Source organism: Marmota marmota, unplaced genomic scaffold, assembly GCF_001458135.2.
Source record: "Marmota marmota marmota unplaced genomic scaffold, marMar, whole genome shotgun sequence".
Lineage (NCBI taxonomy): Eukaryota > Metazoa > Chordata > Mammalia > Rodentia > Sciuridae > Marmota > Marmota marmota.
Genome location: NW_026000196.1, coordinates 22108164 through 22128923, shown reverse-complemented (window position 1 = coordinate 22128923; position 20760 = coordinate 22108164). Strand labels below are relative to the sequence as shown.

Sequence of the window (20760 nt, the reverse complement as noted above, 5' to 3'; positions counted from 1 at the left end):
TGTCTTCATCTGTAGTTTGAGGGGGGCAGCTTATCTCCAGAACTCTGTCAGTAGTATATCTGGCAGGATAGTCTAGAACCCACCCTCCACTCCCATTTTTTCCCCAGGACACTGTGAAGTAGGAAAGTTGTCTCACTTTGGGCAGCTATAACAAAATACCATAGTCTGGGTAACTTAAAAAAGATTTATTTGTCAGTCCTAGAGGCTGGAAGTTTAAAACCAGGCACTGGCAGATTTGACATCTGGTAAGAACCTGTTTCCTGGCTTGCAACTGGCTGTTGTCTTATATTCTCACATGGCAGAAAACAGAGGAAGCAGGCTTTTTGGTGTCTCTATTAAGGCACTAATCCCATGCAAAGGCTCAACTCCTAATACCATCACTTTGGAGGTTAGAGTTTCAACAAACGAAGTTCAGGGGGCAGGGAAAACAAACATTTGGAGCATAGAAAAACTCATTTCTTCCTCACTTTGATAGGATGGTTAAAAAACAAGTGGTGACTGGGCGTGGTGGCATTTGCCTGTAATCCTAGAAATTCCAGAGACTCAGACAGGAGGATTGCAAGTTCAAGGCCAGCCTCAGCAACTTAGCCAGACCCTGTTTGAAAAGGGCCTGGGGATGTAACTCAGTTTTAGAGCACCCCTGGGTTGAATCCCCAGTGCCAAAAAAATAATAATAATAAATAAATAAACCAACCGGTGGGGTCTGAGCTGTAGCTCAGCAGTAGAGCACATGCTTATCATGCATGAAGCCCTGTGTTCAATCTCAGACACCAAAAACAAAAAAGCAAAAGACAACAACAAAACCCAACTGGTATTTACAGACTCAGAAATTATATGTTTGTTTGGTTTAATCCTGTTATACAGCAGAATTCCCAAATAAAATGAAGTGAAAAAATTCTATAATTCAGAGTAGAGATTATTAAATCTCAATTTGGCACACCTTCTACCAAATAAAAAACAAATCATCTTCAGGCAAGTACTCTCTTGATCTATATTTAAACTTCTTCTTTCCCCATCCAAGATAAGCATTTCAGTCTGGCATGATGGCAAATGCCTGTAATCACAGCAACTCTGGAGGTTGATGCAGGAGGATTATGAATTCTAGTCTAGCCTCAAACTTGGTGAGTCCCTGTCTCAAAAAGACAAACAAACAAAAAAAGAGCTGGGAATATAGCTCAGTGGTATAGTGCCCCTGAGTTCAATTCCCAGTGCTGAAAAAAAAAAAAAAAAGAAGAAGAAGAAGAAGAAAAGATAACCAATTCATAGAGTTCTTCAAAGTTTAACAGTTAAGATGCCTTAAAAAAATACAGAGATGTCAGTATCTTTCAAAAGCTCCCCCACCCCCAGGAAGGGGCCACACATGTTGAAAACAGGATCAAGGGCACAGGCTATGGGGCCAGATGTGCTATGTTGTGGTTTGGATCTGGAATGTCCCCCAAACACTTATGTGTTGAAAGCATTGTCCCCAGTGCAGCAAGCAAGTTTCAGAGGTGAGATTGTAGGCAATGATTGATTGGATCGTGGAGGCTCTGATCTCACCAGTGGATTAATCCATTTGATCAGTGGATTGATCCACTAGATGACTCCCCAAATCAGTGGAGCACTTCTCTCTGCCACGTCCTCCACTATGTAGTTTCTGCCTTGGAGCCAGTCATCAATGGACTGAATCCTCTGAAACCATGAGCCAAAATAAATCTTTCCTCCTCTAAGTTGTGCTTGTAGGATATTTTGGTCACAGCAGTGCAAAGCTGAATAACACATACTACATCCAAATCCAGCTCCTGGCAGGAAGTGGGGAGAAGAATGTCTACCTGAGGTAGAGGCAACATAAGGGTGAGACAGGGTCATGGGCTCCACAACCTATCACAGGGCCTCCCTTGCACACTGTGCTCAATAAATCTAAAAGTTTCTGTCACTTCCCTGATGTGGGGTATTATGAGGGCGGGTGACGCAGCACAAGCATATCAGCTCTCAGAGAACTCCCACACCTCAGGCTAACCTCTACTTGTCCCACGGCCAAATCTCCCTCTTCTATCCAGGGAAATGAGGGGAAATTCATGGAACCTTTTCTTTACCGTAAAATCAGATGTTGTGCGTGAAACGGGGATGAATGCACACCTAACGTCATCTCATGATTTATCTTTTGATAAAACGTGGGCAGTCAAATCATGAAATGCTGAACTGTTAGCCATGATTTTTTGTTATATTTTATTTTAAAATTTAATAGGGACATACTTCCTTTAGGAACTAGTCATGCCGAAAAGCTGAATTTCCCTTTAAGCACAGCAACTTTTGCTTTAGCTAGTAGTTCAAGTGGAAATTACCTTAGAAGGCACACACTGCTCCTTCCTAAATCTGTGATTTACCTCCCTGGCTTGTGGTCATTACCAAAGTAATCTAGCATGCTGGCCTGAGGGGCACTTATTGTTCAGACTGACAGTCTTTGAAACCCAGTCTGACGTTCTTTTCTGTTTCTCCACTTAGGTGCCCCATCTCTGCCATCACTGTAGCTGCCTAATCTCTCTGCATCTCAGTGTCACAAATTTTGGTGCTTGTCAGGACATTTCAGTGATGACAGAAAATCAAAAACAAGAAGGAAAGTCTGAGAGCAGGGTGAGTCCCAGCATTTTTATGGGGCCTGAGCTTATCCCTCAGGCTCCATTCCCCATGCGGCCTTTTCTCCAATAGGCCCTATCTTTGGTGTCCACATCCTGCCTTATCCAGCAGGGAGTGGGCAGTAGTCCCTTTACCCATGGTGTCCTTTTGTTCCTCAGTGGCCCCGACAGTATCACATGGCCAGGCCAGAACCTGTCACTTAGGACAGGGACTATGATACTAGAAATTATCATGACAAACCCACCCTTGCAGTCAGAGTGGGGTCACTGAGAGTGGAGTGAGGATGGCTGCCCACAGAAAATCAGGGACACTCTACCAGAATAGCCACATGAGGCCCTGCCTGGGGAAGGGTGTGTGGCTACACAACTCAAGAGCAAATCCTACTATTAGTTCCCACAGGATCCAAAGGTGCAAAAACATGTCTTTTCCCAGTGAGTTGCTCTTCCATGCATTCAGAGTCTGCCTCAGATGGACACCCAGGGGTCCTCCCAGCATCCCAGCACCCCATCTCTATGCTCATCCAAACTCAGTGGCTCAAGAAAACATCCCTTGGGAATAGTCACTCCAGCTCTGACTTATGAGACAGCAGGTGTCCAGGCTTTGCAGGAGATAGCTCAGTTGTGTTCTGATAAAAATCCCGCTCCTGCATTTGGGGCAGGATACAGAAATCCTTCCCTGCCACACCTAGAGTGGGGCTACCCTAGATGTGGGATATCCTGCTCATGTTCGCCTTCTGGCTACCAAGGATCTTGCTTCCTTCCTCACTTCTATTACCCTCCACACCAGCACCACACACTATACCTTTGTGTGGTGATGGGAATGTTTGTCTCCCTGTTGTCCAGTGGACATGTTGCAGCTACTAAACATTTGAAATGAGGGTACAATAACTGAGTGACTACATTTTTATTAGATTTCATTTAATTTATAACTAAATAGCCACAAACAGCTAGTGTGTTGGAAAGCACAGTAATTCAAAGCCAAGTAAATTTGTCAAATAACAAATATAGGTAAGCTGTTAGTGTATATTTATTCCCTATAAGAAAACAGACTGTTCGTTTGTTATTACACTCCTAGGGATCAAACTCAGAGCTTCACATATGCTAGGCAAGCATTCTACCACTGAGCTATACCCCAGCCTAGATATATTTTTAAGTGTTATCTTTTAAGTGAATAGGGCCCTAGGGTTACATTCAGCAACAAAGACTAGCCTTAACCAAAAACATCACCATAATAAGAGAATGGACAAAATAAAGCTTTATTTGAACACCCCTGCAGATCATCCTGAGAGTTTATATCAGCAACGTAGAAACATAAGCCATTTCATAAACAGTGTCATAACTATGGCCCACCAAGTCCAGTGCGTGGCTCTTTGTTGCTAATGGTAATAAAGAAGCACCATTATTCAAAGTGTGCGTGCTATGGCCACTGCCACATCCTAGGATCACAGTATACTCGCCTGATCACTAAGAGGCCAGCACAGCAAGGCCCCATAGAAGGTGTTCAGTACCCCAGACACTCCCTGAACACCTACATAGCTACAAGGCACTGTAGGGTAGATAGGACAGCCTTTCCCTGCCCTTGAGGGCCCTGCTCCCTGATGACCTGCACCTGTGAGCAGACCCACACATGTTTTGTACACTCTCCATGAAATAAGCACTCATTGGCCTCATGATTTACATCATTTTGCTAATGTTCGGAGGACTTAAGGCACATTGAAAAAGAGAGAGACTTGATTAGAAGCTCCAAGTCTCATCATTGGACCACAGTAGTTATTGCTGCAACCACAGAAAGAAGGGCAGAAAGAGTCAGGCAGCACTAGTGCTATAACAAGTCACCTGAGTTTTCACTGGCTTCTCTGAATGGCTGTACATATTTGGAGCATGTTCACCTCCTACCAAGAGGCATCTGGGGGGAAGAAAACCTTTCCAGATCATATCTTGGAGAAAAATGCCCACAGGAGTAGCTTCAGAAATAAAGGTGAGCATGTTCACCCTATTGCTTAGGAGTTAATTCTATTTATAACACAAACCAAGTACTGGAGAAATAGACACCAGGAAATGGACATCAAATTACAAGCTGGCAAGTTCTTAGGAGAGCTATGCAAATATGTGAATCAGATTTCAAATCACACTAAAAAACAAAAAGAGCATCCTCTGATTGTCCCCATGTTTCTCACCAGTGTAGGCAAAAAGGGAGATTTTCATAACTGTTACAATGAGTGTATATAAGGAAATCATCACAGTACTCTTGAGTGCTTGCACATTATTCTCCCCAAATATAAAAGTATAAAAAATAAAATCTCTGCCTTTTGTATCTAAGAACATCAGCAGAAAACAATGGTTGCTTCCAGCTCTTAAGTCCAAGGAGCTGGCTCCTCTACTGGGCTTCTCGCCTCCCTGTGCTGTCTCAAAGGGACACAGATGTGGATGACAATGATTTTAATTCTTGGAAACCAAAGCCAGGATAAGTGTAACAAGTGCTATCCCCATCTGACAGTACCTCTTCACAGGTTATATAACTCTGGGGTCCCCCCAGAAGAAAGAAAGAGTCTTCAGCCCCACTTCACACTCTGGGCGGTACATGTGGGCTATGTACTAGGACAAGAGTTAGCCACCTCAGGGTGACATTTGAGGAGAACATGTAGAGCCTAGGTGCCGATCATAGTCTGAGTGTCCAGGTAGAAGTGTGCCTTCTCACTTGGCAGCAGCCTGCTTGTCTTTGTATTTCTGGAAGGCGCTCAGAATTTCGGTGATGACACTGGGGTCCTCCAGAGTGGTGGTGTCCCCCAAGTCCTGGGCTCCGCCAGTGATGATCTTCCTCAGGAGCCGCCGCATGACTTTCCCAGATCGAGTTTTAGGAAGACGCTTTACCACCTGGTAAGGACAGCAGAAGCATCAGAATTGGGTATATCTGGCTATACAGAGATAAGGACTCTGCTTGGGGGAATGATACCCCTCACTGGGGACTCGAAGAGGCTCACTGATATATGGGCCCACATCAAAGAAGGATGGGGTCCATAGTCTCTGGCTTTCTCTTCCTACAACCTGGATCTAATGCTGGAATTAACCCAAAGGACAGCATCAACCATGGGGGGCTTCGCTGAAGGCCACACCAGTCCAGGTCAGCTGAGTAATCACCTCTGTCCTAACAGCTATACCATGTGAGGTTCCCCAGGTAGCAGCAGATCCAAGCACAGGCACCTTATCTCCATCCCCAGACAGAGACTTAGTTGGTCTGTTTTACACAAGATGTGAGAACCATTTAACAGAAAAATTTTGTCTTGCAGTCTGAAATTTTTAACATTTAGCATTTTCAAACAGCTATGTCCATCAATGCAAATGCCAATACATTAAGAGCAGTGTTTGGGATCTCCCCCACCTCCCTTTGGTGCTGGGGAGTGAACCCAGGGCTTCATAAATGTGACATCTTTAACAACTTTAGCAATTCTGCCTTTGGAAACATTTCACTTCACCTAAAAACTCTAGTCACTAGGTCAGTATTGTGAATAATACCAAATGAAGCTAGGCCCCTTCTGCTCCAGAGGACAATCAGCAACTCAGGAATCGTAGTAGGGAAAAAGTTAATGAAGAAAGGAATGAGAAAAGCTAAAGGGATGAAAAGGTGGCCTAGTTCTGCCCCTTAGATCTTTCAGATGAGTGATCTCTCTCACTGGAACCTGGAGATGTGTTCAGAAAAACTACACAGGGCTAGAAAATTCTGGTATTTTCCACATGTCTCTCTATCTAATATCCCTTATTTGGCTGGGGTGTGGCTCAGTGGTAGAACACTTGCCTAGTTTGCACAAGGCCCTAAATTCAATATTGTTATGGTCTGGATCATAAACATCCCCTGAAGGCCATGTGTTGAAGACTTAGCCTGTGGTGCTGTTGGGAGAGGGTAGAACCTTTAAGAGGTGGGACCCAGTAGAAGGAACTCAGGTCACTGGTAGCGTGACCTAGAAGGATATTTCAGAACCCTGGCCCCTCTCTCTCTCTCTGCTTCCCAGTTGCCATAACATGAGCAGCTTGGCCCCACCATGTGCTCCCTGCCCATGATGTACTATGCCACACAGGCCCAACCAACCATGGACAGAAATCTCTGAAACTGTGAACCAAAATAAACCTTTCATCCTTCTAAGTTGATTATCTCAGGTATTTTGTCACAGAAAAGGAAAGCTAACACAGATACCCAGATACTAGAAATATTATTTTATTTTTTGCAGAAAATAAAATAATATTTCTAGTATTCTTTACTACCTAGTACTGCATCTGTAACCAGCCTCCAAATGCCAAAGTACAAGAACATCTAATCTTGCCCAGAACTCTCCTAAACAGATAAGTGCCATAAGCTTTGGGTGCTACAGATCCTCCCTGTCTCTTGTCATTCTCATCTATCATCCAGGGAAAATACTACTAATGTCAGTTTTAACTGTAAAGAAGAAATACACTCACAAAAGCTTCACTATTTGATAATTCGGGGAAGTAGGCTTAAAATGAGCAGTGCCATCCACTCACCAGAATCTGATCAGGCACGGCGTATTTGGCAATCTTGGTGGCCACCGTAGACTTGAGTTCACTCACCACCATGTCCGCGTCACCCACATCATCTTTCAACACAATGAAAGCAAATGCAGCTGGAAGGAAAGCAAAGGTTTGAGGGTGTTGGACCATACAAGATACCTCACAAAGCAAAATGTTTTGTATAACCTACCATAAATCCAAAAAATCTTTAAGCCCTACGTTGGTGACACTATGGCAGCTGGTTTCCTTGCAGCCCTAAAGATGTATGACCGTTGCATGGCAAAGTGGCAGTGATTACTTGATCACAAGCACCCTGGAAGGGCAGTCATGTGGTTGAGAGTTTGGCAGGACATATACTGTCGTGTGAATTAGCTACTGTTGGCTCAGCTGTGAGAGAACCCGTGATGTGGGCTGATGGACACAGACAAAGTTGGTGGGCACCAGCCTCACAAGTATGTGGCCAATATAATATAGCAGCCACTTGCCACAGTGGCTGTTTATTTTACATTAAATTAAATTATAAATGCATTCCTCAAATGCATGAGCCACATTTTGAGTGCTAATCGATACCACATGTGACAGGAGCTGCTCTGCTGGACAGAGCAGATACAGATATGGAACAGTTCCATCATGACAAAAAAAAATGCTGCTGGCAGCCCTGGCCAACCCATATCTTAGCGCAAACACTAGGCTTTGCTTATCAATATCCTAGCAAGTTATAGAAAGGATGTACAATGGATTCCACTATCACACAAGGATCTAATCCTATTGTTCTCCACATGAATAGTCACTTCCCCAATACCATTTGTGATACCCTGTCCCTTCCCACTGACTTGTAACATCCTTTCTCTCATACATTAAGTTTCTATATACATGTGTGTAGCTCTTTTTATGGTTCATTTGCCTGTTAATTCCTGCACTAATTCCCCTCATCTTAATTCATTCTTCTGCTAGCACATATCTCACCTAATACACTATGTGGTTTCCTCATTGACCATGTTTATTTTTGTTCTCTCCCCTCTGCTGTTGGCTCCCTAAAGGTTAACACTTTGTCTAGTTTACCCCTGCTGTGTCCCCAGCATCTGATACCATACACTGAACACAACAGATGCTTAATAAATGCTTGTTAAATCCATCAGTAAATGATTATTTCCTAAACAAACTACAATCTGCAGGCAAGTACAGCTTTTGCCTATGCAAATCACCTGGAAAACTCCTATTCATCCCTCAAGACCCAGTTCAGCCCCTTTGTACTCTGTGATACTTTTCCTGACTCTGCCCATAAAACTAGTTATGGTACTTGCTGTGTAAAGTTTTTTGTCAGTCCTACTACCCCCATCCATGAGGTTGTGAGATCTTTACTGGAAAGAACCCCATTTTTGTCATCCTATTAGTTGATATGGGATTGGAAGTGGGCCTGGACTATTGAGTTCTTATACAGATGAAGGGAGGAAACCACATGAAAGGAAGAAACAGTTAAGAGTTAGAAGGAAATGGATAAGGCCCAGGATATCAGAGGTCAGAGGCATGAGACCCTGGTCAGAGGCTCAAAGAGTCTGAGTCTTAATTAAACTAGTCTTAATTAAACTAAACTTAATTAAACTGGGGCTCCCCTCACTCAGACCAAGTGCAAAATAGAGGGTGTGTTGATGGATACATAATAGCATTGACAATCAGCTTTGGGGCTAACCAAGAACTTAATGGGTTACTCATAGATTACAGATAAAGAGATGTTTAAATTTGTTAGAAACCAAGAAAATGCATATCATTACACCCATGAAATGTACATTTTCTCCCAACAGCCTGGCAGGTATTGAAAGGCCAGATAATAAAGACTTGCTTAGGATGAGCAAAAATGCTTAGAGCTATTGATGGGTATGGAAAGAGCCCAAGAGCCCTGAGAGCACTGAGTCAGGTGCCCTGCAGCCAAGACTCTCTCCTCTGAAACAGCCTCAGAGACACCTGCATCCTGGGCTATGCCACCCCAGGAGAGGACAACCCCAACACAATCTGCCAGACCTTAAGCTGCCCTGTGAAAGGTAGTGACTATCACATACCCCCTACATTTTGTTCCAAGTTTGCTTTCCAATGTACCTTCCCTGACTTTGCACTTATTTTCTGGGGTTTTTCCAGGGGCTGATGAACCCCCAGGACAGGGCAGAAGGTACCTGGGATCACCAGCCCCTCAGCAATACCTTTGTCCTCCTAGGGTCCCAGACCCTGAGCAGGAAGCACTGCTCATCCGTGGGACTCAGACACACTCAGCTCCCACAGCTTCCAGACTCCAGAAATGTACCAGTTCGGAGGATCTCCAGAGGTTGGGTCTAGACTCCTGCCAGTGTGAGGTCCCTTTAGAAGTTACCCAAGTCATATGTGAAGAACTTTCCTATCTTCACTCTCTTCCCACCCTAATTATGTCCAGCCCACACCTCTGCTGGGCACTGCCACTCACAGCTCTCCCATTAACAATTCTGGTCTCCTATTAACAATGCCACAGCAGCCTCATCACACATCATGGCAACTGAAAATGCTGTTTTTAAAGCATTTAAATAAATTTTAAATTCTACAATGGGTCAATTTGAGGAAAGTACTTGAAGGATTGAGTTGTAGCTCAGTGGTAGAGCATATGTTTAGCATACATGAGGCCCTGGGTTCAGAGCCCAACACTAAAGCAAATAAAAATAAAGTAGTTGAGTAAATAGTGGAACACAAATGTGGCAGGGAGGCATGTGATATTTGGGACAAGTTGTGACACAGGATGTCCCTAAAAGAAGTAAGGTAAACACTCAATCCCAGGCTACTGGTAGGGCAGAAGAGGTCTGCCTATCCAGCAATGCCCTGGAATAGGATCAGCATATGTCTGGGTCACACTATACCGGGTCAGTGTGGCCACTGTTGACTTGGCTTTACAATACTCCAGCACTCCTGCCCTTCCCCAGACACAGCCACTTAGGAATCAGCAGGCTTTGGAACAAAGTGTGTCCTCAGTAGAGAATACCATTCCGATCACTCATTTTACCTCCCCCTGCATGTCAACATGCAATGGGAATCACGGGTCAGGTTTCTCCAGAGTCCCAGCACACTGCTCCTGCACTGTGACGTACAGACATGGCAAAGGCAGAGCTGACACGAACATTGTGACCAAGCAGGTGAACAGGTGAACAGGGGAGGACTAATATGGCTGGACATTTTCTTTTTTTTTTTTTTTATGTATTTGGCGGACACAACATCTTTGTTTGTATGTGGTGCTGAGGATCGAACCCGGGCCGCGCGCATGCCAGGCGAGCGCGCTACCACTTGAGCCACATTCCCAGCCCACTGGACATTTTCTTATGAACTCTCTGTAACAGGGCTTGAACAGTGCCAGGAGGAAATTTCTCAAGACCAGCCAAGGGCCAAACAGGTCACAGCTTCTTGTGAAAGAGTGTCCTTAAAGGTCAGTGAAGCCTGGGTATTTCAGAATTCACCCTAGCCTAACACATACAATGTCCAGATTCCTCACCCAAAATCTCCACTTGAGAAGAAAAACAACAGCTTCACCCATTAAAAAAAAAAGCAAAAAAAAACTATGGTCCTGCCCTCCAGGTCTACTCCTTTTTTTAAATTATTTTTTATTTATATATGACAGCGGAATGCATTACAATTCTTATTACACATATAGAGCACAATTTTTCATATCTCTGGTTATATACAAAGTCTATTCACACCATTTGTGCCTTCATCCATGTACTCTGGATAATAATGTCCATCACATTCCACCATCATTTCTAACCCCATAGTGGTGTAGGGAGAGGGAGCATGGAAGGAATAGACAAACTCTAGATAGGGCACAGGGATGGGAGGGGAAGGGAGCAGGTCTACTCCTTTTATTAGGGTTCCTGTGATGGGCATCAGATCAGGAATCAAAGAGGACTGTATCCTGCAGCCACTTACCTTCCCCTTTGATGTCATGGGGGTAGCCAATGACAGCAGTTTCCGGCACTGCAGGGTGGTCAGCCTGTGCATGACAGAGAAGAAAAGTGCAAAACATGGTGACCCCAGGGTGCTGAAGGTAACTCAGGTTGCACATTCCCACCTCAACTCAGAGGTCAAGAGAGGCATCACAGAGGTGCAGGGGCAAAGGAGAAGGTCCAGGCCAAGCTCACCATCGCATCCTCGATCTCCGCGGTCCCCAAGCGATGGCCACTGATGTTGATGACGTCATCCATGCGCCCTGTGATCTGGTAATAGCCACCCTCAGTTCTGTGAGCCCCATCTCCTGTGAAGTAATAGCCTGCACCACAGCAGGGGGAATAGCACCAAGAACTTGAGACCAAAACCCACAGAACTTCCAGCTTCCATGAGAAACAGAGGGACCCATGTTCCAACCTCACTCTACAGACCAAAACTGAAGTCCAGTGCTTAGCTGAATTCCTGACCTCCTGGCCTTCCTGTCAACTCCTAATGTAGACACCTCTAAATAGTACCACTTGGCTGTGTTCTAGTGAAGGTGCAGGTGGCACTGAACAACAGAACATTGATCCTGTGAAGACTGCGAAAGTCCAGGAAGCAGAACACAGACAAGTATTGCCTTCAAGAAGCTTCTCCCAAATGATGAGTCTCAGCTCCCTAAGCTTAAGATTTATTGAGAAAATTACTAGTTTCAAAAAGATAGGGAAGATGGTGTTCATATACACTTCTGATCCAATAACACAAAAGCAAACCAAGAAAAAAATAAAAGTAAACTGCACCTCAAATAGAGCATTAATCTACAGGATATATAAAGAATTCAAAAAAACTTAAGCCCCCAAAACAAGTAACCCAATCAATAAATGGGCTAAGGAAATGAACAGATACTTTACAGAAGAAGAAATATGGTTGGTCAACAAATATATAAAAAAAATTTCAACATCTATAGCAATTAGAGAAATGCAAATCCAAACTACTCGAAGATTTCATCTCACTTCAGTCAGAATGGCAGCTATTATGAAGACAAACAACAATAAGTGTTGGCAAGGATGTGGGGGAAAAGGTACACTCATAAATTGCTGGTGGGACTGCAAATTGGTGTAACCATTATGGAAAGCAGCATGGAGATTCCTCAGAAAACTTGGAATAGAACCACCATTTGACCCAGCTATCCCATTCCTCAGTTTATACCCAAAGGATCTTAAATCAGCATACTATAGTGAAGCAGCCACATCAATACTTATAGCAGCTCAACTCACAATAGCTAAACTATGGAACCAACCTAGGTGTCCTTCAACAGATGAATGGATAGAGAAAATGTGGTGTACATACACAATGAAATATTACTCAGACTTAAAGAATAATGAAATGATGACATTTGCAGGTAAATGAATGGAGCTGGAGACTATCATACTAAGCGAAATAAGGCCAATCCCCAAAATCCAAAGGCTGAATGTTTTCTCTGATATCTACATATCTACATATCCACAGTGTGCAGGGGAGGAGGGGTTGTTGGGAAGAATACAGTCACTTTGGATTAGGCAGAGGGGAGTGAAGGGAGAGGAGGGGAATAGAGAGTAGAAATGATGGTAGAATGAGTCTGACATTAATACCCTATGGGCATATATGACTACATGACCAGTATAATTCTACATCATGTACAACCAGAAGAATGGGAACTTATATTCTATTTGTGTATGATGTGTCAAAGTGCATTCTACTGTCATATATAACTAAATAGAACAAATTTTTTAAAAAGTAAATTGTAAGAAAACTCTCAAAATTTATGACAGTTTTCCATTTCATTCATCTTTCCTAATAGCTAACAGGATGCCCACTATGGGCCAGGTGCTGTGCTTATGGGCTTCACACCCATGTCCACCAAGCCCCACACAGGCCCCTGAGGTGGGACTGACTTGCATGGTAGAGATAAGAAATGTCAGGGAGGTAAAGAAAGAGAAGGCTAGATTTAAATTCATGCCCCCAGAGGGCCTATTCTTAACCATTGCATTGCAATGCACTCAACTGCTATTAACTTAAAGCATTTCAGTAATCCATGGAAATATGATTCCATGAATCTATGGGATAGGCATGAGAGTCCCTTCTTCAGCACACTCACCTGGATATGCCTTGAAGTAGGAATCTATGAATCTCTGGTGGTCGCCATAGATAGTCCGAGCCATTCCTGGCCAGGCCTGGGAGATGCACAGGGCCCCAGAGACATCGCTGCCCTCCATGACATTTCCCTGCAGACCCAGGGAGACGAGTGTGAGAGAATGGGTAGACTGACAAGTAAGGAACTGAAAATCAGCTTGGCCTGAGGCAGAAAAATGACAAGCCAGGGTCCAAGTAGAACTGCCTCAAACTTTCCTCCAGAGGCACCTAAGGAAAGCCCTGGGCTCACTCTATGCTGTGATGCCATCAAATGTCTCTCTGAGAGGGGACTGCATAAGTGCTGCATGGGGACTCTGGTCTGTGATTTAGAGTCCAGACCCTGGGTGCACACAATGAGGGAAAGGAGAGTAGAATAGACAGGGGCAGCAGGAGGATGCCTGGTGATTGCAGTTAGGTGCGGGTGCAGAGGAACAACCTCCACAGGGCCCTCACACACCTTCTCATTCAGGAGAGCAGGGATGATGCCAAAAAAGGGCCTCATGGCCATGCCAGGGAGGATTTCTGCCCCTTCTTCTGAAGGCCGAGGTGCAATGCAGATGCCTCCTGTTTCTGCAAGGATAATGAGAAGAAATGCCAGATTAGCCTGGGAGTCAGTGACAAGTTTGTCCATACTATATCCTCAAAGGACTTGTGACACATCTTCTGTGCTCTGCCAAAGTGGAAGGTGGATGGGACCATGCTTTCTGGGGCACAAAAACTTTTTTTTTTTTGGTACCAGGGATTGAACTCAGGGCACTCAACCACTGAGCCACATGCCCAGCCCTTTTTTGTATTTTATTTAGAGACAGGGTCTCACTGAGTTGCTTAGTGCCCCGCTGTTGCTGAGACTGGCTTTGAACTCATGATCCTCCTGCCTCAGCCTCCCAAGCTGCTGGAATTACAGGTATGTACCACCGCGCCTGGCTGGGGCAAACTAGGCTTGGGTTTGGGTCCCTCCACAGGGACACAAGCAGAACCCTAATGCAGGGCTCAGTCCTGGAAACTCCACATTCTGCAGCTGGGGCAGAGGCCTCCCTCTGCTCAGGGACCCTTCTGTGTCAGACCCTGTGTGAAATAGGAGAGGGCAGAGTCCACTCACTTACATAGTAAGATGGAGGAAAAGAACTGCTCTGGATCAGTGCCCATTTGACCCAACAAATAAGAGAGGCCCACAAAGCCTATCCTCGTGTCATCTCTCCCACTCGTCTCTGTCTGCATGGAAATACATCCTGAGACTGAGCTGTAAAAGAATCTCCATCTGTGACTTTCTGAATGAATAAGAACTGTGCTATTCAGAACATCTCACTTGCTGGCTACTTGAAGATGGAGACCTTGGAGAGTTGTGTTATTTTATCAGCAGTGACCTCTTGCCCAAACATCCCTGTACGTCAGACATCCCAGAGAGGCGGGGACAGATCAAAACAAAATGCCCACAGAAACACTTCTTTCTCCCACTAGAATTTAAACTTATGGTCTCTTGTAACACAGTGCCCTGTCCCCATCAGATGTACCAGTGTTCAGAAAAGGGCCCCTTGGGGCTGGGAATGTAGCTCAGTGATTGAGTGCTTGCCTAGCATGTGAGAGACCCGGGGTTGGATTTCTAGCAACAAGGGAGGAAGAAAGGGTGGAAGGGGAGGGAGGGAAGAAAGAGAAGGGGAGAAAGAGAGGAAGGAAGGAAAGGAGGGAAGGAGGGCTGGAAGGAAGGAGGGAAGGAAATAGGAAAGAAGAAGGGAAAAGGAGAAGGAAAGGAAAGTGAGGCGAGGCAAGGCAGGAAGGGAGAGAAGTGAATACTGAGAACTTACTACATGCCAGGCCTGGGCCACATACCTGAGTTGTGTCGTCTCATTTCATCCTCACCCAGAGCCTGTGAGGGAGTACTCACTTTACAAGTGAGGAAACTGAGGCTCAGAAGTCATTACACACAATCTTAACAGCTGTAAAACAGCAGCCATGTGTCGAAGAGACTCATGCACGTGGTACTCATCACACTTCCTTCTGACATCTCAAACCTTGGTCTCAGCCTCACCCACTAGACCCTCCAGAATCAAGGCTTATACTGAGACCAGCACCCCCAGACCATGTCTCCTTCTCCTCGGGAATATTCTCACCTGTCTGCCACCACGTGTCCACCAGCGTACATCTGCTGTCCCCCACCACCGTGTAGAGCCACTCCCAAGCCTCATGGTTGATAGGTTCTCCCACTGAATCCACACATGAAAGAAAAAAGAAATTAAAAGATCTCAAATAAACCTGAAACTAAAAGGAAGAGATTGTCAAGGGGGAAACAGCTCTGTAATTTTTCTAAAGGACATCTGGGGAGACCTGAAAAGCTGTTAAGTTATCATGTTTGTGGTCATCAGAGAAATATAAAGGATACCAAGGTGTTTTCACTATTAGGAGGTCAAAAAGCAAAAAGTCACCAAGAATGTGGGAGACACAAGTATCACATACACTGTAGGAATACAATTTGGTACAGAATTTTTTTGAGGGGGAATTGAGACATATTTATTAATATTTAAGACTAACCATGCCTAATACAACTACTTTAGACAATCATTGAGCCAAATATTTTAAAGCTAAATATAGAGCTGGGGATGTAGCTTAGTAGAGTGCTTTCTAGAATACATGAAGGCCTGGGATCCATGCTGAGTAACAAAAAATAAAAATAATAAATATACATTTACCCTATCACCCCAAAATTTGACTCTTGACACACTCCACAAATGAGTGTAGAGCTGGGTTAGTGGCATATGATTGAGAGGCTGAGGCAGGAGGATCACAACTTCAAAGCCAGCTTCAGCAAAAGTGAGGTGCTAAGAAACTCAGTGAGACCCTGTCTCTAAATAAAATACAAAATAGGGTTGGGGATGTGGCTCAGTGGTCAAGTGCCCCTGAGTTCAATCACCAGTACCCTACCCCCCAAAAAAAGAGTGTAAATACCCACCAAAAGTGGACACATACAGTCATAGCATCTCTGTTCATAACAGAAACTATAAACTGCCCTCAAGAGTAGAATGGATAATAAATTATGGTATATCCGTCCAATGGGATACCACAGAGCTGTGAAAATAAACAAACCTCTATGACTCACACAGCATGCTCTTTGCCTATTTGTACAAAATCCAAAACACACAAATTAACCAGGAACACTGACCCACACCTATAAACGAAGTGACTGGAGAGACTAAGGTAGAAGGGTCGAAAGTTCAAGGCCAGTCTCAGCAATTTGGTGAGCCCCAATCTCAAAATAAAAATTAAAAGGGCTAGGAATATAGCTCAGTGGTAAAGCTCCCCTGGATTCAATCCCTAGTACAAAAGCCAAAAATCAAAACAAAGCAAAAAATCCCACAAAAATTAACCCACCATAAGAAAGGCCAAAAGCAGTCATGGATAGGGGATACTATACAGAGCCTTCTGTATTCTATTCTATATTCTTCTATTTGTAGAGTTTGACTGGAGTGTTGGTCATCAATTTAAGTCTGTAAGTAAACATTCCTCAAGCTAAGCCCTTGACATTTGTACATTTTACCATGTCTTATACCTCAATGGGAAGGAAAAAAGAAGTGCCTCTGCCTTAAGTGTCTGCCCTGATAAAATACCCGCAAAGGGCTGGTATTCATCCTGTGCTTACCAGTTTAGACCCACTGTTGCCAAAATAGTGAAATACTCTCCTGTTGGCTGCCTCCTGCTCAGAAGCACCTCTCCCCCAGTCCAATGTCTCCTGGAAGAACAGCCCATGTTGCCGCTAAGCCCATCCAGATTCTGACAGCCCACTCAGGCAGACCTTCTCCTGCCACAAGGTAGGCCACTCACCTGACCCCAGTGTCCGCAGGGAGGAGCGGTCATACTTCTTCACCCAAGTGTCGCCATATTTCAGCAATAGCCGGACAGCTGTTGGGGCTCCATAGAACTGATTGATCTTTAACCTCTGCACTGTCTCCCAATACCGACCTACAAAAGAGCCCAAACCCACAGTCAATAGGAGAATCTATCAAACACCATCTATTTTAAACACATCTGGAGACAAGCCCAGTGTTACTGAGTGCAGGGTATACACAGACATCTACATGTAGTGTAGTCACAAAAAAAGAGACCCATACCTGTCCCTGACAGAAAGGGGTCCTAAAGGCAGCCTCCTCCCAGTACTCCCCAAATCCAAGGCAGCATGTTTGCACCTGGATTTGGATGACTACATCCACAATGTGTACCCCACATGAGCTAGACAGGAATTAGCTCAAAGGGATATCACTATGAGTTTTCAAAAATGACATCAAACTTTGACATAGTCACAAATTAAAGGACCCCTAAAGGAATTAGTGGTCTTACCCCTAGTAGCACAATCTCTGCTGTGTGTACACAAAGCCATGTACCCAGTATGCCTAGCATGCACACACCTGACCCCTCCTCCCACCAAAACCAAACTCACACCATTCCCTGAAATGATGCAAGTGAGACCACATGGGCCATGACTCTCCATCCCTAGCATTGCCCCTACACCCACTTCCTTGGTTGTATCCATCCCCATTTGTCAGCTAAGAGAAGCCAGGGGAGGTAAGAAAGAAGTCTATGCACTTTAGAATGCTCGGGGCAAGAGTCCACAGGCAGAGTTGCTATGGTTCTATTACATTAAAACAAATTATTTGGGGACAGTATGTTATGTGAGAGAAGATACCGCAGGCAGCAAGATGTGACCATGTTCTCAAAGTGATCTCAATTTAACAAAGTGGCTCCAGGCCATACATGGCCTTAAAGGATCTAGGAGAAGGGCTAGGAAGGACAGGATAGGGGGGCAGCTGGCCTGGGCTTCAAGGAAAGGATGGATCTGGTCAGGTGAGGTGGCCACAGAGGTGAGAGGGACAGTGCTAAGGTATTGGCCCAAGGCAAGCATCTTAAGTTAGACAGACAGGAACACTGCAGTGGATAGTTTTGAGATGAGGTAGCTTCTGGCTCATAATCAGACTCCTTCATATTGAGCATCTAATCTTCCTGAAGACACTCTGATAGGTGCCAGTCCACTCAGCAGTGCTCAAGGCCAAGCCGCTCCAGTGTCCACTTTAGTTAGTGTCTTGTCAATCACAAGAACCACCCCTTTCCAGAGCTCAGCCTATGCCTTAATGCAGGCCTTTTCCCTTCCCTACCACCAGTGCCGGAACCCAAACAGGATCTTCAGTTCTTACCAGCATCGGGGTAAACAGGAGTGCTCTCAAAAAGGACACTGGTGGCTCCATTGCAGAGGGGTCCATACACCACGTAGCTGTGTCCTGTTATCCAGCCAATGTCAGCCACACAGCCAAAGACATCGCCTGGCTGGTAATCAAACACAAGCTGTGAAAACAAAAGGGGGACCATTAGGAGCTTGTCCTTCCACCCCACCACATGCCCACACAACGTGTGCATTGGTCTGTAACTGAGATGCAGTCACCATGGCCACCAGTGGCAGGATGAGAGAGTGCATTATGGAGGCTTCATATAGTGCACAGAAGGGGAAATACAAAACTACAGGTATAAGAAACAGTAGATGTGAGCCTGTGGGAACTGTCTGGGAGAGCTGGCAATGTCACTTTTCTTGAAATAGGTGTACACTCAGAGGCAAAACTTTTCTACCTAGTTGTCTGTTTAAGATATGGGCACCTGGACTGAGGGCATAGCTCAGTGGTAGAGTGCATACTGAGCATGAACAAGACCTTGGGTTCAATCCCCAGCACACACACACACACACACACACACACTCACACACACACGGACACCTTTCTGTATTACTTTATGCTGCAATTTTTAAAATCCCTTAAAAGCTGCAAAACACAAAAGGCAAAAAGACCAAAAACTTCACTGAGTATCATTAGCTTCTAAGAGCTCAAGGAGAGATATTTGTATTTCCTTCATTCTGGCTGAGTGTCCAACCAGAGCCTAATCCTGTCTTGGGATCCAACTGCCCATCTGTAGGAAACACAGAGAACAGAGGGACACCAGGGACAAATGGCCAAGTGCTACAACAAAGTTTAAGAAAATGAAAGGGATAGAGGGCAACCCATCCCTTTCATTTAAAAAGACATCAAAAATATTGTGACAGGGGCCAGGCCGAGCACACACCTTTGATTACATTGACCTGGGAGGATGAGGCAGAAGGATCACAAGTTCAAGGCCCCCTCAGCAACTTAGTGAGAATCTGCCTCAAAATAGAAAATAAAAAGAATTGAAAATGTATCTCAGTAATAGAGCACCCCTGGGTTCAATCCCCAGTATCCAAAATAATAATAATAATAATAATAATAATAATAATAATAATAATGATAATGTCCAGGGATGAACTTGTGGATAGGACAAAACTATAAAAAGAAAAACACAGAACAGTGATTATTTGGAATATAGAAGAGGGGGCTATGGTCATAAAGGGGAGGTTGGTAACATTCCATTTCTTGACCAAAGTGGCATTTGCCTTATAACTCGTTAATTTGATTTGAATAGTTTTCTTTATCTATGTTCTAAAAAGATGTTTTTAAAACTCTGGTCAAGTTGGCCCCCAGGTCCTGCTCCTGAAGACTGCTGTTCAGTTTCTCCAAGGTTTGCAGGTAGCTCAGTGGAGTTTACAAGTGGCCAGGTGAAGCTATTTTTCCAAACTAGGGAGTTATTTTTCCAGGCTCCACAAGAAAGAATGCATTTTCATTCTGTGGCCCTCATCACAAAATGTTCAAAAGTCAAAAGAATTATTAATACAACTTGAACCCAAATTGCCAAGTCTGTCATGAGACTGCAGAATTCTCCCCCTATAGTGCATGGAGGGAGACCAGTCTCTAAGGGCCCAGTAGCCGGGCAGAACCCCAACCCCACTATACATCCCAGACATTACTCACACCTCCAACACACTCCAGAGTCAACCATTCTAAACCAGGCGAGCAGCACACCTGTAATCCCAGCAACTCAGGAAGCTGAGGCAGAAAGATACCAAGTTCAAGGCCAGCCTCAGCAATTTAGTGCCATAAGCAACTTAGCAAGACCCTATCTCCAAATAAAAAACAAGTATGTAGATCAGTAGTAAAATACCCCCAGTTCATCTCCAGTATCAAAAAAGAAAGGAAAAAAATCACAAAAACCAAAAACCCTTTTCCCTAAGAGCCTTAATTCTATAGAATAAGCATACATGCATGTGTACACACACAAACACATGTGCACATATACACAGGCAAGCATATGACATATACATGTACCCATCTATATGCATGCAAACATGCACTTACACACATACACTTGTTTTTTTTTTTTTAATTTTTTATTGTTGGTTGTTCAAAACATTACAAATTTCTTAACATATCATATTCCACACTTTGATTCAAGTGGGTTATGAACTCCCACCTTCACCCCATACACAGATTGCAGAATCACATCAGTTACACATCCATTGATTTACATATTGCCATACTAGTGTCTGTTGTGCTCCGCTGCCATTCCCATCCTCCACCCTCCACCCTCCCCACCTCTCCCCTCCCCTCCTCCCTCCTCTCTCTCTCCCCCTCCACTGTCATAC

At 44.4% G+C, this 20760-nt stretch overlaps 1 protein-coding gene across 1 annotated transcript in view; it reads right to left on the bottom strand.

The window, feature by feature from the left end:
• Window positions 1-3504: 3504 nt before the first annotated feature.
• The window catches only part of Acss1 (acyl-CoA synthetase short chain family member 1), a 69288-nt gene continuing 52032 nt past the window's right edge, over window positions 3505-20760 (bottom strand). Inside the window, exons 7-15 of the mRNA XM_048790151.1 lie at window positions 18416-18563; window positions 17052-17189; window positions 15347-15439; window positions 13696-13808; window positions 13204-13330; window positions 11282-11409; window positions 11070-11133; window positions 7131-7249; window positions 3505-5489 (exon numbers count right to left, since the gene is read on the bottom strand). Of these exons, the coding sequence (XP_048646108.1) occupies window positions 5310-5489; window positions 7131-7249; window positions 11070-11133; window positions 11282-11409; window positions 13204-13330; window positions 13696-13808; window positions 15347-15439; window positions 17052-17189; window positions 18416-18563 (1110 nt within the window). The 3' untranslated portion in view covers window positions 3505-5309. The remainder of the gene's footprint in view (window positions 5490-7130; window positions 7250-11069; window positions 11134-11281; window positions 11410-13203; window positions 13331-13695; window positions 13809-15346; window positions 15440-17051; window positions 17190-18415; window positions 18564-20760) is intronic.